General features: G+C 41.2%; 1 protein-coding gene across 1 annotated transcript; it reads right to left on the bottom strand.

Moving 5' to 3' along the window:
* Positions 1 to 7,140: 7,140 nt before the first annotated feature.
* Positions 7,141 to 17,751, bottom strand: LOC137796807 (fidgetin-like protein 2). Its single transcript, XM_068594959.1, has 2 exons — positions 17,689 to 17,751; positions 7,141 to 9,213 (listed from the first exon to the last, which is right to left on the bottom strand). Exons 1-2 carry the CDS (start codon positions 17,711 to 17,713, stop codon positions 8,048 to 8,050), a joined length of 1,191 nt encoding a protein of 396 aa, XP_068451060.1. The 5' UTR covers positions 17,714 to 17,751; the 3' UTR covers positions 7,141 to 8,047.
* Positions 17,752 to 19,086: the final 1,335 nt, after the last annotated feature.

Below are 19,086 nucleotides of genomic sequence, written 5' to 3'. Positions count from 1 at the left end.
GCATGACTGAGATAAATTTCTTTTCTTTCCTGAAAATAGGCTAACTGAAAAAAAATCTTTTGACTGTCATTATCTCTTGCCACTAATGCAGTCAGAGAGAGGACGTGTGTTGCACAACCACATGGGACGATTAAATGAGAATCAGTGAAAGAATATCTTCATTTGAGCACGAATCTATTTCCAAACAATAAAGCAGCCTTCCAGTTACACCTCTGGCTGGTGTCGTTTTTGGTTAATAAATATGACTCACTTTATCCTACAGAATATGTTCCATCATGTCTGGAAATGGATGTTTTTGTTGCTGTTTAGCCACCTCCTTCACTGTGATAACTGGGTACTGAATTGTTAAAGCTTTTTGAAGCGGTACACATTGCCGCTCAAAAAAAGGGGCTTTGTTTTTATTTGCCAATATTCACTAAAATTGCTTGTTTAGATTGCAAACATGGCAAATACAATGTTTGAAGTACAGAACAGGAAGGGACAGACACAAAGCAGCAAAATGTTTGGCAACAATAACACAATATACTTCAGAAATGCCTCACGCACATTGTCTCTGTTGTTGAGTTGATGTGGTTGGGTGTGTCATGGTGCAACAACACTCAAATGGCTCTTAAAGCAAGTGTGTGTGTATGAGAGAGAGAGAGAGAGAGAGAGAGAGAGAGAGAGAGAGAGAGAGAGAGAGAGAGAGAGAGAGAGAGAGAGAGAGAGAGAATGTGTTTGTGCATGTGTGTGTCTTTCTTCTCTTCCCCCTCCTCTGTGTATGTGTGTGTGCGTGCGCATGCATGTGTGTGCGTGTGTAAGGTGGCGCACCGAGTGAGGGAAGGAGCAGAGAAAGGAGGGGTGGAGTAAGCAGAGACAGCACTGCAGTGCAGATAGATGAATGCAGCGGCCTGGGCTGAGTCAGCAGCATGTTCCCAATAGGCTCAGACTGTACCGTGCACTGTACAGCACCCTCCTTAACCACAGCAGGCAGGCAGAGGGAAAGCGAGCTGCAGCAGGAAGATGAAAAGCAAATGAGAACAATGAATGCAGGCACACACAGTAGAAAGCTAGTGTGTTGCTATCCACAGGATTTATCCTTCACCTCCTACCTGCAGTGCTGCATGCGTTTGGGATGCATCACATTATGTTGTGCAGCTTGATATCTGTATCTTTCACTGTTTAATTATAGGGGTCTAAAATAATGATAAATGCAAGTGTTTGTGACAAGTACTCTGAAGATAATTTGAGAAAGTATAAAACATTTATTTTATTTATGTGTAGGAATTGTTAATTTATTTATATTTCAAAACGTGTGGCTCTCCATCAAAATGGCACATATATCCCACAGTCTACACATGCTTTGTCTTTTTCTCCTCCTTGCAGTCATCTGAACAGCAGGACTTGGTTGCAGTAGTGGAACATGGATTAAGTAGGACATTGGTGTAATCTGCCGGCCTGTCTGAGGAAGTTTGTGCGAGGGAGGGAGGAAGGGAGGAAGAGAGGAAGGGAGGGAGGGAGCGAGACAGAGAAGGAAGTGTGTGTAAGGGATACAGAGAGAGGGAGATTGTCTTTAATCGGTCAAGATCACGTAACTTGCAGTATTGTTGTGATCAAGCATCTGGGTGAGGTTGTGGTTGTTTACTTATAGTTTTTTTATATTTCTGTGTCAGGTCTGCTCCGCCATAGAAGAGGAGCAGAATAACAGATGTGCAGATAGATCAAATATCCATAGACACAAGGACCCAGTTTCACACAGTGTAGAGAGGAGGTGAAAGAGGGAATGGGCATGGCATTGTCTTGAGTTCAACACTTCTCAGTTTCTAGCTGAGAAAGGAATTTAAATGGAAAATGTGAATCAAAAGCTGCTTGTTTAGCTCTCTCCGCCACTGCTCCATCCATCATAGAGCATGGCCCTCTCTGCCCTGTCGGGTCAGGATTTGTGTTATTCACTGAAAATCTCTGCAGAGATCACAACGTTTATTTACTGTTTTTATTGCTGTAACCCCTCTAGACAGTGAAGTGCCTCAAAACACTTCTCACAGCCATCTGCCACCCTCTAGTGGAACTTGAAGGAACGTCAAGACAACTTGGTCACTCCCACAGGTTTAATCGTCAGTTTATATTTGACTACATAAAGTAGTGAGTTTCATACTGGGGTTGGTCTGTTATTTATTATTATGTTTAAAGTCTCATCCATTCACTTAAACTGTACTTAATTGTTGAAATTTTTGAAATTATTATAACACAGGTTTAAAGCTGGACTTTGTATTTTAGCCTTACACAATTCATTCTACATATAAACCTTCTTTACTGGTTAGCAATATTTGAGGGCTCAAAGTCCACTTAAAGTAGTCCACGATATTCAACATTTGAACATATCCCTGTGTTTTCAGTAAAAATAAATTCAGATATAACAGTAATTTAATAATTAAAATAAATAAATGGCCATAATTAGTTATGTAATTACTTTACTCTCAGGTTTCTGAACAACATTTGCCGTCGGCATCCGTACCTCAAGTGCAGTCACCATCAGTGGCCAGAAGTGGTTTGAAATGACTGCGCCAACTGGTAACACTGTTGTATTGTAAACAAACAAAAATAGTTAAGTCTCTCAAGCTACATCTAGGCCTAAAGGTTGTTATTGGCATAAATCATCTGGTGTTAGCTTCAGCTCAGCGCGCCACACTAACTCTGCTAATGGTTGCCAGATGTAGAGGAGTGAGCTGCTAATGTCCCATTATGATTTACTGGGAGTAATGAGGACGACTAGTACTGGTCAAATACAGAGAGGCATTGTTTAAATGTACCCGTGGTCTATAGAGGAACATTTTAGCTCATTCAAATGTGACAGTATGTGAGTTTATGTCTGCCACTAAAACCAATTGTGAAAGTGCTGCTGTAAAGATGGCTTTAAATAGCAGGGCCAACAAATGTAAGGGGGGATGGGGTCATTCTTTTCTTGATATTGATTACTTCAACAAAAGTGGAACACAAAGTGCTCAAGTGCTTGTAGCCTATACTTGTACTTAAGTGTTTTGAGGTATGTGTACTCAAGCATTTCCATAATGTGTATTACATACCAACCATCAGGATCTGTATTTGACAGAAGTAACTTTGCAGATTCAAATTCACCATCATCTTATAAAATATGATACATGTTATTAAACTACCCAACAGTAATCAACGCTTAACACGATTGGAGATTCACACCAGCCACCAGCCAAAAAAAAAGCATCGGTATATGTTAGCTGGATGGTAACATTTGAACATTTACTTGCTGTTTGCAAGTGGAGAGAGAAGTTCACGCTGCACATGCATGATGTGTGTGTGTGTGTGTGTGTGTGTGTGTGTGTGTGTGTGTGTGTGTGTGTGTGTGTGTAGATTTTAGAGTCCATCAGACACATTTGCAGGTGCATAATACAAGTTAAATTCTGACCTTGGTATACACATAGATTAAATAAGCAACCCTCTACCAACTATAACAATATAATATTGTGCTCACTCAAGAGTCATTGTACCCCAATAATGTGAAAATAAAAGTAGAACAGTGATATGGGCCATTATCTTTGCTTAAAGACCACTTCTAATTTTGATGGATCAAATACATTTAGCTGGTATATACAAGCATCTGAATACTTATTCTACCTCTGCCTAAGTAGTTATCAATTGTGTAATGTTTTTTTAAAAAATTGTTTTACTTTGTACACACGCCTACAGTGCAAATTGTGTTGGCTTTCAGAAAGCAAAAGCCCTCTTTGGAAAGACATCACTTTTTAAAAGGGGGACCCGCCTAGAAGAGACAAGAAAAAACCCAGTAGAGGCACAAAGGACAGCGTCCTGAAATTGAAAAGTAAAGACACAAACCTAAAGCCGAAACGCAGTAAATCCTGTTGTTTTTCATTCAATTATAATTTGTTCCGATCGTTTGTAAAATGCATTCATACATTCACTTTGTGAATGACTTTGCAACTCTGTTCCTGTTAGTTGTCTATCAAAGATCTTGATATTTTCACAATGCTTAAATACAATGGGGTACCTCCTAATTAGACCCTGTAGGTGTCACTGTTATTCTGGCCGTCGTTTGTGTGAGTTGGAGAAGAAATTAATGTCATTGTTAAACAGGCAGAGACTATGTATTTTAGCAGAGGAACCATAATTGATTTCATAGGTTGAATGAATTACATTTAAAGATAAGTAATTACATTTTACACAGTTACTTTTAGCTGGTTTTCTGAGCCAGTTGCTCAGAATGAGAAGTGAGTCTGGCTGAGCAAAAGGTTTAAATAAGGATGATAGTTAAATGCCCACAGCCAGTGCCAGGAAGGTGGTTTGAATGAGGTTAGGATGCATAGACGTCAGGCGGTGGTTGCTAATCATTGTACTTAAAGATGCGTTTTATGTAAAACAGGTTTGTGAAATACTTGGACTTTGTAGCAGGGCTAGATTTACTGTGGTTGAATGGACAAAAGTTTCGGACATCTGTCACACACAAGCCCATGCCCTCCGCCCTCCAGACAATAAAGCTGTGCGTAGGGGGTGGTGTCAAGGGGAGGAGGGTCAGCATCTTCTCAGCTCTTCCTGTCCCTTTATTCTGCTCTCTTGAGCTTCTAATAGGGTCTTAACACAACACGGATGCTCTTATTCCTCACTAATTTTACAATTTAGGGTAAAGATATTAATTCAACAAAATTCCCGGCAAGAGAAATACAGATTTGGGAAACACCAGATCGTATTGTTTTGTCATTTCTTAATAATCTAACATTGCACAGATTGTTCGGACAACAGGACAACGTACTTCATGGTAGTAACATTTGTTTAACTAGATGAGTTTGAAACCAGCTGTTGCTTTTTCAGAATCATTTTCCTGAAATAACTGCTTCGTTTAAATCCATGTAAAACTTTGTATTTGTTAATTTATTGTAGAAAACTCTACACCTCTTATTTGTTGAAAAGTTCGGCAGATCTGCTTGTTGACTGAAAAAATACTCATTAAATACTGATTAATTTGAAAGAATTTTACTGTTTGAATATAATTAGTGCCAAATGACATGGCTTTCTGGGGAAACCTCAGAGGAAAGTATTAAGAAAATGTCATAATTTTATGGATCAGTAAAATAAAGCATTACCAATCATTTAAATTACCGTTCAAAGATAGTACCTCAGGATTATCACTGGTTAAGAATTCTACTGGAAGTGTCCACCTGAAAAAAATAATACCTCTCTTGAAAATGTGGGTTTGTGGTTACGATCACGCTGCAGTGTGAAGGTCTTCATGGTTATTTGTTAAGAGAAAACCTTTTGGAAGAAATGTCACACGCTTGTCACATTATATATTAGTGAACGATAACGACACTCAAACTGCAAACATTCACAGACAAAAACACAAAAAGTCAAGTTTTTTTGTTGTTGTGATATCTTCATCTCCATGACACAACAGTCTTTAGTGAGGTAGACTATAACAGGTCAAAACAATTTGAAACATTGCTCCTTAAACTGGCACGTGAAATGACATGAAATAAATATTTCCATGTACAATATTTTCAAAATGAGGTAGAAATGGTTACAGAGAATTTACAAGATACAACAAAAGTACAACTGGATTACAAAGATGACACTGAAATGCCAGTTTCCATCAGTTGGAAAAATTCAACTCCACTTACTTCAATGAATAAGAGTTACACCAAGAAACAGCAAATACTTTAGTTGCAGTGTTTAAGTCAATGTAGCTCACCTTCTTTGTGTGACATTAAAGAGCATCTAATTGTTGTAGGTAAGCGCTTATATGTTTTTAAAATATTGGGCTAAGAGTACATTGTTACTTGTGTCACCTTTTTATTAATATGTATTTTCTTATCCAGCGTAATTTGAAGCTGAGCCTTTGTGTGATTTGTATTTTTTTTAGTAAGTTCAATTTTACAAATGCGCTTATATTTCCAAATAAAAATATTTTTTTCAGATTAAAGCTGAAGCTGAGTTACACCCTAAATTGTTCTTTTAAAGGGGATCCACTGTGGGCTTGCGTTTATTCAAGAGTTTTGTTTTGTTTTGTTTAATTTAGCAAAAGAAATATGAGTATGGCACAACTCATATAGGGATGGCATCGTGTAGCAACAAAGCTGCAACTCCGGGAAAAAATATTTGGTGTTGTAACTGCACATATTTTCTGACAGTGCACACATATTACCAACCTCTCCCTTCTTGTGAATTCATGTTTGAGCTCAAATCAAACTGATTGTTTGGTGACACTGTCAATCGGTTTTGAAATACTGATATTGAAAAAATGGAGATCGGACACTTTGTTAAGACATTTAAAAAACATACTTACTATTGAGCATATACTGTGATATGTGTATGTCTTGATATGTCAAAAAGTGTTAATCAGGAGTGCTTTATTTTGACAGTTTGTCCACAAACACTGTTTCCCCTCTGCTAACTACACTAACACTTAACATGTCATTTATTTTTCCACCAAAACCTATAAGAGAATTACATCTATACATGAAGAAAATATGTTTCATATATCTAAAAACATCATTGATGTACATTATGGCATGTATTGTCCTTTTAAAAAAAAATCTGAATTACATTCAACATTTTAGGCCTTGGTACAAAAACCTCAAGTTTTATTTTCCCAGAGCTAAGAAGCAGTGTGTGTGTGTGTGTGTGTGTGTGTGTGTGTGTGTGTGTGTGTGTGTGTGTGTGTGTGTACATGTGCATGTTTTCTACTATTAGTATCAAGGCCTTGTAAGTTCATTGTTTCCCTGAAGTGTTCAGAGTAAGTTTTGCGCTCTCTAAAAGCCGTGGCTCCGTTTACATCTCGCTCCATAAAGCTCCCTACAAACACCCAAAGGTAATAACATACATTCTTATTTCATCATTCTGAGGTAACAATATTATTCCTGAGTATTCAATAACACAACTATAAATCATCCTTTTCAGAGGCAAAAGTAAAGAGAATGCATATGAAACAAAGTAAATTCTGGAGCAGAAAAACAGATAGATATTCATAAAGAATGTTATTTTTAAATTGCGATCCGTACAGTCTGGCCTGTGCATCCAAACAGAAGAAACCAACAGGCGTATGGACCTTTACACAGTTTAGTCTGAGTAAATATTAGCAGAATGCAGACTTAAGCATAGTTTTTTGGTTGTTTTGTTGATTTGTGTCATCATTATTTCTTGTAATAGTTTGAAACTTTGTTAGTTTGAAACTGTTATTCTCAAATACTTTCCTGTTTGAAGACGATCGGAATATATTCTTATTCTGTCATGGTATGAATGCTAAATACATTTTTAATAGAAAGTAAAATCTTAGATTATTCCCCCATTATCTTTACATCAAAACAATCAAAAAGGGCGGCTTCATGTGTGCTATGTAATCATTTGATAAGCAGCTTGTTATGTATAAACTAAACAAAACCAAAAGTTGTTCAGCAATGAAAAGAGTTGAGAACAAGAAGCACTGGGATAGAATAAAATAAAGAACATGAACACAAGGGGTTAAGGGAACTGAAAAAAAGTCAAGAATGAGTAAAGGTAGGGGAAAAACGAGGGATGAGCAGGGAAACATTCATTTCTCGAGTCAGCTGTGTAAAGTAGCAGTGATTGTGCTGAAGCGATCTCACCATTTCAGTTATTGCTTTCCTTACTTTTTGGTCGGTAATGATTTTTGTGGTATGGTAGAACGTATTGCAGTCAAAGCACCAACTTTTACAGCAGCAACGTTGCAGATGCAATGCTCCCGCAGTAGCCAAAGGAAATAAATAGGATCCTGAGAGAAACAGACACTCATACGTTTAGACTGTCTTAACACTATGTAGAGAATGCTTTAACCTCACCCCTAAGACTTACCTCAACCTCGGAGGGCCAAACGCCTCTGTGAATCTTTGGAAAAACGTGAATAATGAAAATGCTAAAGATGCACAAGAAATAGCAGTCTTGTGATCTCTTGTTGTTCAAAAGTGAAATTAAACCTTTCATTTTGTTCACCCAAGTTGGTCTGGATCAAGAACCCTGGTTGGTTTTCCAAGGGTGAGCAAATCCTCTCAAATGGCGACCAGTGCTGTCAGTGCCCTGCAGTGGGGTCTTCAGACCGTGTGTGCGATGCCGGTATCTTCATAGACATTCTCTGTTGCTGAGGGAAGGCGCGCTCCCCTGACACACTCTCTCCAGCTAGGCCTGATGGTGGGCTGTAGTCCCCTGCCCCACCATAAGGGGGTGACATCATGGGCTTTCCAGATTTGTAGGCCTGTGGGTCTGAGGTCGAGCCGCTCATATCGTAGCCGTTGCCCTGACCATTGCCGTGCCCTTTGCTTTGACTGTTTCCATGGCCGTTGCCATACTTTCTGTAGCGAGATCCCTCCACCTCTGCACCCTCCTGTTCATCCTCTGCCATCTCAAAGGCCTTGCGTTTCAGTGGTACGCCTCCCTCAGAGCTCCCTCCAAGGTTGTGAGTTGGGTAGCTGTAACTGGCCCCCACCATGGTGGGCCTTGGGGCCAGAGGAGTGGGGGCACTAATCCCAGGCGGCAGGTAGGAGGCACTGGGGTGGCTGTATCCAGAGGACAGGCTAGCTTGGGGGTAGCACCCTGGAGGGTAGTTGTAGATTGGAGCGCTGACGCTGTAGCTGGGCACTAGTGTGGGTGTGGCCTGCAATGAATGTAGAGGGGCAGAGGGAAGTGCTGCGCTGGGTTGAGGGCAGTATCCTGAAGACAGGTAGGTGCTGTTGTAGGCAGAAGTGTATTCCTGAGATGACGGAGCATTGCAGGAGCCAGCACCACTGTAGCCTGTCTCAGACGTCAAGTTACTGCTCACTACCGTCACACTTCCTGTGGCTGGGATGCCCACCGATGCAGAGCCCACCTTGGTGCCGGTTAACGCCTCCAGCCCAGGGTAGCACTCCATGCCCTGACCCAGAGCCCATGGCTCCGATTCAGTTTTCAGGAAAGTTCCAGGCTCTGAGTAGGCCACAGTGGGAGGGCGTTCATACGACAACTCCAACCCTGAGTACTTCTCAGCGTAGCGCTTGAGCAGAGAAGAAGCCGTTAGGGCTGATATGTCATCACTAGCCCATGGGTAACCTGCAGGGGCAAAGCCTCGGCGACCAGCGGTGGCGTAGGGGTCGTGTTTGTGGGCAGACGGCGGTGAGGTGGTAGAGGTGACATCTAGGTGTTGCTCAGGCCACTGAGTTAAGGGGGCAGTGTGCTCCGGGGACCAGTGCATCTTCAACAGACCTGACAGAAACAAGACCACAGCGGAGTTAATCCACACAACCGTGAAATTATGTATCATGTGTTTTAAATTACAAATACATTCAGTATATGCAGCTTTTTGCGGAGAGTCGGGCGTCATGAATATCATCCTCATAATCACAAAGGCTAACTGACCTTTTTCCAGAAGCATGTCAATGCTTAGCCTGTGCTCTTCTACACAGCCTCATCCATGCAGGGGACAACTGCTTTAATCTTTATGTGAAGCCGGCGACATAGCCCCCAGCCCGGTCTCCACGACGATAAGCCTCTATCAGCCCGCGAGCTGCCCGCTACCTTTGCCTCACTCACATTAGGGCCATTGTTGTCTCTCTGTGACTCTCTTAGTCCACAAAGCCACCCCCACCGAGCGTGTGATCTAATTCAGCCCAAACCTCAGGGGTCTGTTGGACAGGGAGAATAGAATGTGTGTGTGTGTGCATATGTGCGTGTGTGTGTGTGTGTGTGTGTGTGTGTGTGTGTATGTGTGTGTGTGTGGGCGTGTGGGCGTACGTGTGGGCGGGGATCAGATTAGTTTTTCATTTTACTACATGGAGAGACTGGACCACTAAATTTATGAACAATATTAAAAGTGCACTAACTAATAAAGCAGTCAGATTTTTGTATGTGCCACGTGTGATTGTACCTGAACATTTACACAAATAAGTAATACACTGGTTTAGAGGCTTTGGGCTTTGATTGGCTTTTGCAGGCCTTTTCTTTTTGAACTGGTATTAGGCCGACATTCCAGGCATTGCAGAGTATTATTAAACTGTCCAACCCCAGGCCTGAGCCAGAGGGGTTTCCCTATAACAGCAATGTACTGCCTCAGATTCACCAACAGGGATGGACAAATAATGCCAATGTAAGTATGCTTTTAAACTTGCACCAATATTGTGATATATTCGCTTGTAATATTTAGAGATAAATATCTTTCCAAGCTGATCTGAGTGCTGGTCTTTTGCCTTCTATGGTTCAGACTCCATAGTTTTTTTTACACACTGTGATTTTAAAGTCGTAGAAAACTATAATTACATGACTATTGATTCAATTATATATATTAATTCATCTTTTTGTATAACCTTCCCCTTCCAAGGAATGTTTTCCTCTTCCGTTTGACAGATAACAGCAGATACCGTTTAGATGAATGTTTTGAGCATGTTGTCTTGTGAGTTAAGCGTTGCGACTACCAATTATTTTCATCGTTAATAATCTGCCAGTAATTCTTCAGGAATCTACAGACCATGGTTGCATTATAAGTGGGTCTACTGGGCACAAGGTTAGGGAGCCCCTAAGCCCTTAAAACTCCTAACCGCAGTGCCTGCTATGAAGCTGTTATGAAGATGTGTCATTACAGACACAGAAAGAGTTCAGACATTCATGTCAATATCAGGGCCCCACAGCGTTCTTCTAAAAAACTTGAAGATGCCTTCACGAGATCTTTAGAGGGAGTGTTTATCCCTTCACATCTTCTGTAATCATTCAGTCTTTTCCCTCTATACGGACACCAACATCACTTCCTGGTAGTTAAATGAGCTGTATTTAAGATTCTAACATTAAAGTTACTGTGAAGTACATTTACCTGGTTTCAATTTAATATTAATCTATCTGTTAATGATGGACTTATATTATGCATCATGCATGATGCATTCTTTTTCTATATCATAAAAATGATTCTTAACGCTTGTCATTGGTGCCACCGGGTCGGATTCAATGCGAAACCAGATAAAATCATTCCGGTTCACCAGAAACTCCTTCAGTTCAGACTCCAGCCACAGACCCAGATGCAGCTTTGCTATCTTATTCAACCTGCAATTGGAAGCTCAGGTTGGAGAGGAAGCGCTCAATAACTCAGAACTTCCCCTTGCTACTCTGGCAGTCCAGCGCCAACATCGACACCAAGCTGCTGGAGGCCCAAGCCGTTTATATGTTTGGCCTGCTGGAGGGAAGGCTGGCACAGAAGAACCAGACCCAGGATGCACTGAGCAGACTGTCCGACCCTGCTGCAAGAGGAGAGGTTTTCTAACAAATCAACACAAAATGAAAGTGCTTTGTAGTAACATTAATGTTGGACCAAACAACTCTTTGCTAGGTAAAGCTATAGTAGAGACAATCAAAATGCTCCCAACCCATTAGCTGGCAAACATTTGCAAAATTCTGATTTAGGTCTATATGAATAACATTTAATTGAATGTCAATGAATATGTATTAAACACCAGAATGTTATCTTTGTGAATAGCAAACCAATTTACATTAATTAGCTCTTCTTTGTTGAAATCCAAGAAGTAAGTTAAGTTTGTTCATCTAAAAAATATTTTCTACGAGTGAACATTGGAAATTTATAATTTCTCCAATTACAGTGCATTCCAAATCACACATTGCAAGAGGAAACACTAAAAACAGTTGTTCAGTGAGAAAGATGTGAACGTAGTATTGTGTTGAATGACTCGCTGTAATTTGAAAAGTTTGTTTGCTCACTGAGAATCAGTCTGCAACTATTCGCAGACTTCAGCTAGATGCCAAATACATTATAATAATTGGGGTAGAAATGCAAATACAACAGTGTTTCATTTTATTGATGGGATCTACACGATTGCTTGTCATTCATTCGTTGTTCCATCCCGATGCTCAGAGGCACGTGCGTGCACACAAGTGAGCACTGAGCACACAGCAGCGGACAGAGAGCGGAGAATAATATGTTGCCCGAAAAGCAGACTATATATTTTAAACGCTCCCAGGTCGTAAGATGGCAGCAGTAGCTCTCCTGCAAGGAGCACCGGAGCATTGGTGAACTCTCTGAACCCGCAGCATGGCTCCTGCTCCGAGTAAAACGAGCTAAGTGCTCGTGTCTTGTTCCAACGGTGAGCTGCTGGCTTCACACATTACAAATTACACGGACATCAAACTAAGTCATTAATAAATAGATGGAGAAATGCCTGTACTTTGGGGTGAATGTTCACGGTACGTTGTTAACGGGTTACGTTGCACATGCGCGACTCGGCGATCTCCGTGAAGTCTCTGTGAAGTCGTCTTTTCTGCTGTTCCGTCTCTCAAAACCGAAAAAAAGATCTCATCTCAACATGGAGCGTGAACTGAGAGCGTCTGTATCAAGTCTACAACCGCGTTTCAAAAATATATGTAGACAAAAGCAGCTCACTGCAGCATTAACACTGATACAACCTGATGCTCACATATCTGCACTTGTTCTGTTTTGTTTTGCAATTTGCTTTTAGTTTTCCAAAATGAGCTCTTTAGTAGTAACTACATATTATTTATTTTTTGCACGGATAAACTTTATTTTCATTGTTCTAAGTGATTGCAATTTTTTTCTTCATTTTTTTGGTCTGGTGGGGCAATCTGGTTTAATTATAGGTTATAGTAATATTCTTTATTCTGTTATTTATAAAAGCACAGATGGAGTTACAAAATGATGTTATTTACAGAAAAAGCAATGCTTTTGGTGTTTGTGTCATTGTCGGTGTCGTCGAGGCCCCACCTACCCTCCTCCCCCCTGAAGCTGTAAACCTAGGGGAAACACTGTACAATCATTTTAATTCCTTACAGAACATTAATCCATAATGTGAAGGCCATCCTGTGGCCTTGTTGCAGTATTGACAAATAGAATTGTTCGAATCCGGGTATCATTCATGCGGAGAGACACATACAGGATCATCAGACTGGTACTCACTAGTCATGCTGATTGCAGGCATGAGCCAAACCGTTGCCGCTTTGCCTTCAATCCACTCCTCTCACCCCGTCTTCACCCGATGGTTTATAATCTAGAGACCTATTCGAGTGCAGTAATCTAATGTGCCTCGAATTCTCATCAAAATCTAGTGAAGGAATGTGAAAACTAAGGATCATTCTGAGATCAGACGATGGAATAGTGAACTGGAGGGTCTGGGCGGGTTAAGACAGATGAAACCAGACTAAAGAAGGATTAGAGCATGCAAGGCTTATGGGAGTGTCAGTGCTCTGACAATTCTTGACAAGAATTAAAGAAGCATTCCCAGCGTGTTACTTTGATGAAGGCAATGCGGCGCAACAAAACGATTGTTTTACTTGATTGTTAATTTATTTATTTTTTACATTTATTGACAATATCTACAAGCCGTTACAAATAAATATGACTACAATATAACACTGTTTAAAGCAGGAGTGAGTTTGGAATAGTTTCTTCTTACGTACAGTCAATCTAGATACAAGCACATACAGTAACTTTTTTTAATAATATGTATATGTATTGTACTGCCACTGCTTTCTGTATCAGGTGACCAATAGTATGCATTAAGCTCAATATGTTTTCATTATATTCCTTTTTGCATACACTCACTCTGTATACACAAGATAATAGTCTTAGATCTGAGAGCCAGACTGCTTCTTTAAAAAATGTAAACCCTGCCATGTTTAGCGGGAAATGGTAATTTCTGCAACAGATTAGAGCCTCTTACTGTTAACGAGTGCTGTAACATCAGACATGACATCCACGTTAAAGTGCGGATATTGGGGAGAAGGGTTTAGGTATTTGGAGGGATGAGTGAGGGAGCCCCTAACCCTAATCTAGCTTGAAAACACCCCCTCATTCTTGCCCATGCTTGGTTTACCAAGAGACAAAGATGAGTACTAAACCGGCTTGGAACTGTGACAGCTTTTCTTAATCATTGCGATTATCATACTGTTGACCAACAACAATGTTTCCTCTTCATCCTGCAGCAGTTTGATTACTGGCTTAAATAAACAGGAAGGCATTAACCATAGTATCTTTCTCTCATTTAAATGAATTATTTGTACCTGTGCACACAACTTAGACACTGGATGTCTAGCTTAGGTGAGTCGCCATTTGTAAATCAGTCTCAAGTCTGTTCAATAACCAAAACATACAGATATTGTGCATTATGTTATGAGTTAAGCTTGGATAATAAGTGTCACAGTGGAACATTTGCAATTATTAATTTGTTCTACAGCCAGACGTAGTTGTGTTTACGTACTTGTTAAACTTAAATTATGCACCATGCAGTAATATTCATAATGAAGAGAATGTTTCAGATTCAAAATGACTTCGCAAAATGAAAAGTAAGCGGTTTGTGTAGCATTATTGAGAAGAGGAGATGGTCGGTGAGAGCACTGAACGTGTTGAGGCAAGAGGGGATCAAGCATAACGAGGTTAGAGGGAAACATGAACATCCCAAGAAGACCAATCCTGCAGATACTACATGTAGTTGTATATAAATGTTGGCTCGAGGCGTATATGTAAGATGCAGCAAAACCTAAAGAACCTCCACAGGAAGCGACAGTGCAGCTGCCATTTAACTTGTGTGTGAAATGAATCGTCCAGACACACGCAAGTAAGTCTCCTTTAATCTACCCAGAGCAGGAAGTGAGCGTCTTAGTAAACTCTTCCTTCTCTCTCCTAATCAAGACCTATAAATGGTTGCAACATGGCTTCAGGTTTCACCAAACAAATGTACTGCACACATATTGCAAGTGTGCATGTGTGTGTGTGTGTGTGTGTGTGTGTGTGTGTGTGTGTGTGTGTGTGTGTGTGTGTGTGTGCATGTGTGCACCAGTGTGCAAAGCAGGCAGGGATAATAAAGGGATGGACGAAGTGTAACTCAGCTCTTCGTTGAGCTGTCAACAACCTCCACTAACGGCAGTTTCAGTGCCCAGTGTTACTTTTGGGGATTTTCTTGTTGTTGTCATTGATAGAAAGTTTAACAGATTCATCAAATGGTTTTCTTTATCAAGGAAACACAATTATGCAAGTCATGGATGTGTGTTAGCGGAGGCTAGCTTGACTCGTGGTCCACTGCATGGTCAGTATGAGTAATTAGGGGTTAATTAGATGAAAGTACGTGTGGGGGAAGGGGCTGACAGGAATGGAGATTTGGGGGTTGTGAGGCATCAGAGCGTGCTGGCCGGCTGGTTGGCAAGATGGGGAGTAGAAACATAAAATCACCCTTCTGGAGCTGAACGGTCCTCTGTTAGAGCTTTTGACTCCACTCACAATAAACAAAGACTTAAAGAAGATGGACAGACATTCAAAAATGCACAGACTCTAGCAAACTCCTATGTTGTACTTTTGTCCAGTGTTTAGCTCCGGCTGGCCAACAGGCAGACGAGCTCTTGGTCATCTATCGGTTGAGTCAGGCTGCTGGAATGCTAGGAATCTAACCTGAGATCTATTTAAAAAGCACATATCCTCTCCATACACTCCACACACACACACTGTCCACTCTCAGGCTAAAGGGAGGGAGAGAACATGCTTAGTTACAGTGCTGATAAATGACCCTAATCAGCTGTTTGCACATTATTGGGCGATTTGTATTAGTTAGAGTTAATTCACACCACTCCTTTGTAAGATCAATACAGAACATATCAGAAGGGAAATTGTATATTATGTGGAGCGGGTCAAGATTATTGTGGAAAAGGACAATGGACTTTACACACACGCACACACACATGATACAGTGCTCTGTGTTTTCCTTGCTTACAGAGTAAATGTGGGTTAAAGTGTTGTGTAATCAGTGGCCACAGTCTAAACGCTGAAGCCAATATGAAGGAGGTTCTGCTGAGGAGAAAAGCCTCCCTCTCCCTCCTCTTTCCCCTTCCCCCTTTTCTCCACGCCTGCACGGTCCACTAGGCTGTCAGCCAATCAACTACTGTACCAAATCTGATTCACGTTTTACACTTCTCTAACCTACAAGACATGTCCAAATACAAATCACATAACAATTTAAGTAAGAATGCGGCGTTTGACACTCAAACAGACACATCACGCGTATTTACCTCAAGGCATTACTGAGAAACTATTTTACTTTAAATTATTGTGATGCTTCTTTTCATCTCGTTACGTTTCGTTACTTTGTCTTTTACTCAGATTGTGCCCCCATTGTCTTCCTTTCTTGAGCCTTGCTCTTTCTCTCCGTGCTGTAGGAAAAACAGGACCGTGTGTCCGAGCCTGTGTGGTCAGTTTTCCCCTCCCCCGCTCCTTTAGCTCACACACATGTGGCAGAGGGTGGCCTGGCCCCTCTTTGCTTATTGTGTCCACTCATATATCAGGCTGCAGCTGACCAGTCCCTCCTTACGTCCCCTCCATCTGCCCTTCACTTTGCTCTTTCTCCGTCATTTTACCACCAGCAGCAGCACAGCTCTTTATTATAACACCTAATGAGGATCTAAAGTGTGGTACAATTTTCTTAACAAGCTGTCATGATTACTATGGAGTACTGTGTGTGTGTGTGTGTGTGTGTGTGTGTGTGTGTGTGTGTGTGTGTGTGTGTGTGTGTGTGTGTGAATGGAGGGTGATGTTTATTTGTCCCTCTATACAGGACTAATGAGTAGCTGCTGACACCAGGTTACTAACGATCTGACTTTCATTCAAAGAATCGTTTCACCTTGGTAACTAGCGGCTAAAAAGGGCTAAAACTGCTAATCATCATTATGGACAGAGACTGTAATGAGGTGTAGCTGATTGTGATTTTATGTTTACTCGTTTGAGTGAGTGTGTGTGTGTGTGTCCGGGTGTGTGCAGTGAGGTTTGATTTGAGTAGTTTCAAAAGTAAATGCTTCATAGGATTGTGTGTATTTTAAGTTTCTCTGGGAAGAAATTTAACGTGACACTGCAAGTCTTTTTGAGGGAGGAATGTGGCAGATGTACGTTACTAAAACCTCCGTCAGCTCAGAAAACTCCCTCCTTCTGTTTTCCAGTGTTTGTCTCTGTCCATCTACGTGTCGCTCCTTGGAATAGTAAAAGCTATAAGTAAATTCCTGTTGCATTATTCCAATCAGGTTAGCGTTGTAATCCTGTTAAAGCTTGGCCTAATCAATAGCCCAGTCAATCAATATAAGCATATTCATCAGCCTGGATAGCAACCTCTCATTATAAGCACGTATACGAGCGAGGCTTATGGGATGTGTCAAGCCTGTGCGTTTTAATCTGCTTTTACACACTAGTGTTGCACACATTAAAAACATTTCCTCTTTAGATCAAGATACAGCATATGACCAACATATAAAGGTTTAAAAATAAGTATAACCTACATTTTATGTCTCTTTCATTCTTCAACAAAAGCTTTGAATACGATTAACTGCTCCACTGCACTTCTTCACTATGTTCATGCTGCTCTTTCAGAGACAGTGGTGCGTTGGTAAATTTTTACTACACTATATTTACATGGAGGGGCTGAAAAAACAGCAACTGAACACTTTTTGGGAAATTCCTCAAAGCAAAGCCTGCAGACTCAGCTGGTAAACTCATTAGCATATGTGCCTTTTCAAAACTCAATTCTCAGAGACCCCCCCAGCCCCTCACTTCCCTCTGCTGAGACACAGGAGATGAGTCTTGAACAAAAAGAGAAGCTATGAAGAAGAATAAATTGTACAGAAAAACATTGGACATGGCCATACTACATATAAGTCCAAGCATGAAAGAATAAAAAGGAAAAATCAGTGCAGACTTACTGTATGGGGTGACAGGACTGAGCATTCTGCAGCCCCGGCCCCAGGTGAAGAGGAGAGGACCAGGTCCACTTGATGCTAGTGAGGGCCCAGCTGCATGCTGCGGGTCCTCCTCGGACGGCTGCTGCTTCCCTGGCTGCGAGTGGTTGTGCGGTTGCTGGCTTGGCTAGTGACCGGCTTCTTGGACCCCTCCATGGTTCATTTCACAGTTCAACACCGCCCCGACACACTGCCAACTGAAGAGCACACACATGCAAGTGTCAGAGCCACAAGAGGATGTTTATTTCAGTCGCAGCCATTAAACACCCAAGCTTAGGGACATGTTTAAAGTACAAATGATCCCCCAAAATTGCTTGCATTTATCACATCTTAAATGCAATATACTGAATAAAAAGACTCTATTTTAAAAATGACTTTTGGGAAGTACAGATATTGAGTTTCCCATGTGCTTACATTTGCTTTCCTCATTATTTCTGTTTATGTGTATGCACGTGTGTGAGCTACCGATTAAGACAGAGTTTGAAGCTAAGTGTCCTGACAGAGAGGAAGCTTTTACCCTCTGACCACAAAACCACACGGCCAGCGGAGACAAGTTTCCTAATTTTTTGAAGCCACCCATGTTTCAACACAAACACTACAAACCACAGCAGGAAGAGGAACTTTGCACTCTGCAAAGCAAGGAAGCCATCAAGTCTAACATATAAATACATGAGGGTTAAAAATTGAAGAATAAGTGTAGTAAGGGAGTGCAAAGACATGTAACCTGGTTTGACATATAGAGTACAAATTACTGCATGTACAGTGGAGTAAGCAGCATATACAAAATGGGCATATCACACATGAAGAGAAAATAGAGAGCATTTAGAATGACAGGAATATGCAAGAAGCTGCAGAGACATTGTCATTACTGCTGAAAGGAGATAAAAGCAAAATCTTTTTCACAAAGTGAGTACATTGTTACTGACCTGATCATGCCTGGATTTGCTTGATGAGTGGTTCGGAAAGTAATCCACTATTCCTCAAAGTACAACAGGGGAGCCGTCATAAATGTGTATGTGTGAGTCTTGTGTGTGTGCGTGTGTGTGTGTGTGTGTGTGTGTGTGTGTGTATGTGAGGCTTGTACTCTCATTGGGGACCCTATCCTTTTCTCCTACACTCCCTCGCTTGCCCTCCAGCTCCTTTCTCCCTCCCCCCTCTTGCTCTCCCTCACCCAGTGACAACAGAGCAGCACATACATCCCCTCCCCCAACCACGCCACCCCTCCCCCTCCTCCTTCTCCCTGTCTTTTGTTAAAACTATTTCAGCAGGAAGGGAGAGAGAGGGAAAAAGTGACCAATCATGCAGTGTCAGAGCCAAGCCTGTTTCCCCCTGCTGTGTGTGTGTGTGTGTGTGTGTGTGTGT

This window comes from Clinocottus analis, unplaced genomic scaffold, assembly GCF_023055335.1.
Source record: "Clinocottus analis isolate CAN_PGR_092001 unplaced genomic scaffold, fCliAna1.0.p SCAF_3, whole genome shotgun sequence".
Taxonomy (NCBI): Eukaryota; Metazoa; Chordata; class Actinopteri; order Perciformes; family Cottidae; genus Clinocottus; species Clinocottus analis.
Note: the sequence above shows the minus strand (reverse complement) of the source record. Positions and strands in the feature narration are given on the sequence as shown.